Source organism: Dicentrarchus labrax, unplaced genomic scaffold (assembly GCF_905237075.1).
Source record: "Dicentrarchus labrax unplaced genomic scaffold, dlabrax2021, whole genome shotgun sequence".
NCBI classification, from domain to species: Eukaryota; Metazoa; Chordata; class Actinopteri; family Moronidae; genus Dicentrarchus; species Dicentrarchus labrax.
Window position 1 is genome coordinate 21,272,497 of NW_026136703.1, and position 6,961 is coordinate 21,279,457.

Sequence of the window (6,961 nt, forward strand, 5' to 3'; positions counted from 1 at the left end):
AGCAGAACTTAGTTTTTCCTACTTTCCTCTCCCATTAATCATCCCAGTTTATTCTGGGAGTAACCCAACCCTTAAGTTTGGAACCACTGGACTCAAAAGTGGTTAAATCTAGCTCCGCCATGACCAACTTCAGTAGTAAAATGACACATATGCATCAGTATTAGTAATCTAGATATGTGATATATATATAATATGTCTTTTTAATAAGTACTTTTGCTTTTGATACTTTAAGTACATTTTGGCTGATAATACGTAGTTTTGTACATATCTTAAAAAGCATTTAGTTTCCTCAACAAAGGCCACAGAAGATATTAAAAAGTATTGAATTTCAATCACAAAAATCTTTTACAAATATTTTGTTTGCCTTCTATAAGCAGCAGTGTTATGAAATGTTCTTGTTCTCCAGCTGTAACTCTGGAAAAAATCTAATATAATAAAAAAGAATTCTAGGTCATATCGTCCCTCGTGGTTTTCCATCATAATTTTATACCAGTCTGACCATGAAACAGGTTTTAAATTATGAACAAGAGTTCTAGATGTGCTATGAAAAGGGTCTTAAAGGCCCAGTGTGTAACATTTAGCAGGTTCTATTGGCAGAAATGTAATATAATAATCATAGGTATGTTTTTATGTTTGTTTAGTGTAGAATTACCTGAATATAAGAATTGTTGTGTTTTTGTTACCTCAGAATGAGACGTTTTTATTGAGCGAGCGGGTCCTCTTCTACAGAGGCCACCATGTTTTTAGAGTATCCCAGAATGAACAAACCAAACATTGGCTGTAGATATGGCCTTTTGTGGTTTTTGTGGATGTTGTAGACTGAGCTGTATTCAACTGTTTGCACTCTGTAACCTAACCGCTACATGCCATCAAACTCTATACACTGGCCCATTAAAAAACTCTTAAAGTGAACCAAACTGAAACCTGCAGACGCCCTGAGGGGAGTATCTTTGTGGGGTTACATATGGTACTTTTACATTATGTAGAGGCTCTGACACCACAAGGAAGTACAAGTAGAGACAAGAACAACCGCAGGAAGTATTCATCACAATCATCAAGTTTTAGTTCAGGCCGGCGGCTCCCAGCAATCAGATGGGCACTCCCAGTCAGCAAGCTGAGTCGAGCCTTTATCTGAATGACTCAACCTGAGCTGGCGTTGGTTTAGAGTCTTGTTCCAGTGAAATCATAAGTGACACAATACCTCAGCCATATATGATAATGTTGAGTGGATTTTGGAGTAAATCCAAGCAGCGGTTACTCAGCCACAAAGCGGAAAACAACAAAACAAATAACAACAAAAGTGATTTATTGCAGGTGAGAAAAGTCAATATGAAACATTCACATAAAAAGTGCTTGTGGTAAAAATCAAAGCACACAAACCAGTGGGCGTTAGAGGCTTTTAAAAAGCTAAACCTGTTGATGGTAGAATAACAGAATGTGTGACATAAACCTAATCCTTCCAGCTTTGTGTTGAATCTGGAGGCAAACTCAGAAGAATGACACATAATGTGTATTACTGGCATGCACTAACGCAAGCTATCGTTTAACATTATTACACCTGTTACAGTACTTAGTCGGGCACAGAATGACAATCAATTGATTTCAGGAACATTCATCTTCATGCAGGCGCTCGTAAACGGAAGTGCTTTCAAAGGTTATCTCCAGAGAAATCAAAGACAAACGTCTGAGATCCGAATGCACAAAGTCTGATGCAGCACTTCGTGACGCATCGTGTTTGTACAAATGTTCATTACGGGAAAATATTATAGCTTAGACCACATTTGCTTAATTCACTTCAAATCACATTCTTCAGTTTATTTAAGACAATGATGACTGTTACATTCAGTCATTATCTTCAAGTCTCCAAATAGGTAATCTAGTGAAGGCACTTTGTCTTAGCACGTCATTACGAGGCAGGCGTAACTTTATTTGGACACCCCCACTATGGGTTCATTTATTCACTCAAAAAGTAGCTCTATTCTAATCTTATGTTTTGAATACTGTCCCAGAACGTCCCTAATGTATGCTTCTTTCTACTTGCTGGTGTTAGGCCACCTTGGTAAGCTGTAGATCTCCAAAGACCCGTAAGGCAGTGAGGGAGGCGAGCGGAGAGAGCCGGTGGGTGAATCCACACAGAGGCTGTCCGTCCACCAAGATACGAAACTGCTGGTGCTCACAAACTATCTCCATCTGAGAGTCAGAGAGGAGGTAGAGGAGAAGAGGGTCAGGTTTTTTATATCTAAAGCTTTATGTGAGAACACACATTGTTAAACAGAGAAGACTGTTCTGTTACTGAGAAGTCACAGATTTGCCTGATTTAGGTGTTTAATATTTAGACACTAAAAGTTGAAAAATGCTCTTATTATGAGGGATGTGTGCCAACATGTTTGTTTCACTTTAACTTTGATTGTTGCTTTTTTTAAAACAGGCGGAGGTTTTCTGAGTAACATAAACAATAACTGTGTGCCAACATACAAACACACAACATGCATATAATAATTAAATGACATAATTAAGGTAAATGCATAAATTATAAGTAAATAAGACAAAAACAAAAAAAATCCCCATGCTGGGTCTAGAGTGGGGCATAGGGTGGAATCTGCTGACTTTGGTGTCAAATGTTGTCAAATATAACACATTAATTCAGAATAATTTAAGAAATAATGTGTTAAAAAAATGAAATTACACACAGATTTCAGGAACAGGTTCAATGGAAGAAGACAACAACAGTAATGTATTGATTTCTAATGATATTTCTATTCAATAATTCAATAATGTGCCACAAAAATGTAATGTTTCTGAATTACAATATTTTAATTTGGGGGCTTTTCCAAGCAAATTGTTTGTGATTAAATCAGCATATATTTCTGCAACCTCTTGCCACCCAAACGTAGAAAGAACTGCAGAAATTCTCCAGTAAAACTATTTTTCACAATCACTCATGCAGAGATCAGATACTGATCAACTTTGCGATCAATTCTCACTGTTAGTCACTCTGCGTTAGTGTCACCTCCCCACATACAGTCAGAGATTATACGTGTACCTTGAAGGATTCTCCTGGTGCAAAAGGAAAGAAGGAGAGGGTAGTTTCAGCTCGACCCCACTTTCCGGCCAAGCGGGCGTTACGTTGGACGGCCTTGTCCATGAAGTTGACCTTTAACTGAAGTCCCACGTCGCCCTCTGTGTCTTCCTCCTGAGGATTACTGGACACGATCACCTCAATGCTGTTCAAACACACGAGAGATCAGGGAAAACACCAAAGTGCTGCAAAATACAACATTTATAAAAGACTGACGTGCAGTGGTGTATTTTCTTCGTCTCTTTCCACTTCATATTTCTACTCTGCTACATTTTGGAAGGAAATTCTTACGTCACTACAATTATTTAGCAGCTTTAGTTACTTTACAAATCAAGATTTTTGCACACAAAGACATGAAAATGTGCAAATAAACCAGTAACTTGATTTATAAATGTGATTCTTTAGAGAACAGTGACATCTTCTGGTCTTTATCACAACTGGAATGTAGTGATAAAGTACTTAATGAAGAAGACTGAATAACAAATGATGGGGATAATTGATCATTGATTTAAGCACTTTGATCTTTTGAGAGCAAGTAGCCTGAATAATAAATAATGTATGGAAGGCACATTGGCTTATTACTGCAGGAGAATTTATAAGACTGATCATTTTTGTATGAACTTTTTAGTGGTGGAAATACTCAAATAGCCTACTGTATTTAAGATATTTACTTTGGTGTTTTCACTTTATGTTAGTTTACACATCTACTCCATTACATTTCAGAGGGGAATATTGCACTTGTTACTTACTACATTTAGATACTTTGCAGATTAATATTTTTTAACAGACAAAACATATGATCAGTTCATAGAATATTATGCACTAATAAATTATCCAAAATAATATAAAGTAGTTAAAATTAGCTCAGTGTCAGTAATAAAGAGGCCAAATAATACAACACTGCAGAGACATTACTGAGTATGTTTACTTTGGATACTTTAAGTACATTTACTTCCATTACTTCTACACTTTTACTTAAGAAAGTTAAGAAGAGTAGTTTTACAATGTAGTGTTACTACTTTTACTAAAGTCAATCGTTTGAATACTTCTGTTTACACTGATCATGTCCACACTTTACTGTATTACAAAGTTAAAACATTATAAACAAACATCTGTACAAATCTTTCATTTTGCAGTGATTTTATAACTAAACAGTTTTTGATCATTTACATTTTATTTAAACCCAATCTGACAACCAAGATGACACAGAACATGTTTCTGGCAGCAGATTTTTGTTAATTAACAGTTACCATGACTCTTATTATCACAGCTGCCTTGCAGCTCTAAAATAACTACAGTCATGTTATATTCAGTGTCTAGCAAAAAAAGGTCCTTTGAGAGCATTTGTCCTTAAAAACCCTCCTAATGTTTCAGCAGCTAAAAATAAATGTCTTGACATAAAAAGTTTATTTTTGTTTTGCTTGTGGAGCCTAATTGCCATCTCTTACTGGACTTATATGACGATTGAATGAATAAACAGCCATCTGATGTTATCAACCGAAGAAATTCCAGTATGACTCTTCAGATTTCATGGGATTTGCAGCTCTCCCACGCACAATCGCAGACTAACCTATAATTAGGAAACGCACTGGCCTTAAAAAGATATTTTGGCCCTGCATATGCTCTCAAAACGCAGCTGCCTATCTGCTTTAAAAAAAAAAAATCAGTTTTATGACAGTCCAGTGCATTTTTATCACTAAGTTTAATTGACTGCCACGTCACATGTGCAACAGTAGCTATATCAATAATGTATGACTCGCTTTTTATTGCGAAATAAAAAACACAGGTGCTTGCACTAACCTCTTGGGTTTTTTGTTAATAATTCCCATAACAACCAGTTTCATTGAAGGCCGCAGCCCCCCCTTTATCTCTCCGATATACTCCCCCTGTGAAACAATAGAGATGTTTAAACGTACAGATCAGGATGAGGCCTAACCGTTAAAACAGCACACTTTATGTTTATCACTGGAGGAGCAGGTTCCTCCATCGTGCAGCCTGCTGGCGCCTGAATGCGCGGTGAGCTGCCACCTATGGCACCGACGGGAACAATAGCTTTATTGATCCACGTTAGTCAAAAAACAATCAGTGACTCAGCTGGACACACACAAACTATGCTTCTGTGTATTCGCCGATGCCGGAGTGAAAGAAAACATCTCCACAATCATAATTTCTTGCAGGAATGTTGCGATGCATGCCGATGAAAAAGCAACCAAAAAAGCTTTACATACATGTTCTTTCTTGTCCTTTTCTTCCATTCCACTCAGGGCGTGATGCAGTGTGGAGGTTTTTTCGAGCTGTGATGCCAACTGAGGACTGATTGACTCTGCCTCCAGCTGGCAGACCCCGCCTGTACTACGTTGTCATAGAGACAGGCTCCCAATTTGGCAGTGGTGATGGTGGGAGACAGACAGAGGGAGAGAGAGAGAGAGAGAGGGGAGACAAGGGGGGGATATATTAAGAGCTGAATGTCAGTTGAATCCTGATCATGTGGATGAAAAGTTGGTTAAATATTAGGAGTAATTAGTATTAGTAAAGTGAATTGTGTGTTCTTCCCCTTCTGCCTGATGATGCCTTCACTGGTCTATCTGACGTCCAGTGTTGGGCTAGTGACTCCAAAAATGTAATTTATTACTCGTTTAAAATGTAATATTATTTGTTACTCCCTGTCAAGAGTAATTAATTACACTACTAGCTACATTACCTTTCTGCTACTACCCACAGAATTGGCTATAGTCTCCCCAAAAGTCAGACTTATGATGATTAAAATCCAGTTTTGTTTGTTAAAATCAAAGTAATGTGAATACTTTCAGCTGCTGAATGTTTCCAGCTTCCAAGATAGTTTTCCTCCACGACTGCAAAAATGAATCCAAGGATAGTTGGATTTCAAATCAGTAAGGTTGCAACTAATTATTTTACCTGTAATAATATTACTAAAATGTATAAGTAATTAGTTACACTACTAGTTACAGGGGAAGGTCATATGATTACTAGTAATGAGTTACTGCTCAACTGATGACATCTCAAAATATACATACCATGTAAAATACTGCGATAAATACATATACATTGAAAGAAAATAACTCCTCCTCTCATTAGACTCTCTTATTTTTTGTTCTCTCAACCTGTTTAATAATATTTCCTCATTCCAATAGAGGGGAAATTAAAAAAATAAACTCTTTCAGCCACAGGGTTAGGTTAAATCAACCACAGTCAATAGCCTTGATCATGTGTCCTTAAACTCTTTAGGTTACAGTGTGGTTATGTGGTTATTATGGGTTGTTATATGAAGCATATTAAAGCACTTTATTCCACCTCTATTTTCCAAACTAAAGAATACCAGCGATGACAAAACAATCTCAGCTGAAGGTCCACTTGCTGTCTTTTTCCTGAAGCTTTCAAATGCATCACGTGGTCCACATCAACAGATTGAGTTTGCTGGGTTGCCACGGTAACTGTGGTAACTGAGCCTCGGGACTTCTCATTCACGTTAAACTAAAACTGTAAGTCAGTCAACATGGGTGTGAGTCATGCAGTGTTTGAACATCCACGGCTCCATGGCAACTGGGCAAACTCAGTGTGCTGGTGAGGACCGGGTGGTGCAGTGGTTCCCAATCTGGGGGTCGGGACCCCCACTAGGGGTCGCAAAAGCTTTGTGGGGGGTCGCAAGGCCTTCTTGATTTTAAGGGCGGTGTGAGAAAACTTTAAAAATACACACAGTAGGCCTATATTCTTATTATATAAATTGTATAATGGAGCAATAGCCAAGAGTCAGGGAGAAATAATTGTATAAAAAGTTCCCTGAACGGGAACAAATCTGCTCAAAATTCATCCAAATCACTCGTTTTGCACAAAAGCCTTGCAGTCACTAAGTTCAGTATTTGG

At 37.7% G+C, this 6,961-nt stretch overlaps 1 protein-coding gene across 1 annotated transcript; it reads right to left on the reverse strand.

Annotated features, from left to right (window-relative positions):
• Positions 1-1,289: 1,289 nt before the first annotated feature.
• Positions 1,290-5,425, reverse strand: si:ch211-10a23.2 (Galectin-related protein A-like). The gene is made up of 4 exons (XM_051395819.1): positions 5,308-5,425; positions 4,880-4,965; positions 3,044-3,224; positions 1,290-2,190 (listed from the first exon to the last, which is right to left on the reverse strand). The coding sequence occupies exons 1-4, from the start codon at positions 5,332-5,334 to the stop codon at positions 2,047-2,049; spliced, it is 438 nt and encodes a 145-aa protein (XP_051251779.1). The 5' UTR covers positions 5,335-5,425; the 3' UTR covers positions 1,290-2,046.
• Between the last annotated feature and the right edge of the window lie 1,536 nt (positions 5,426-6,961).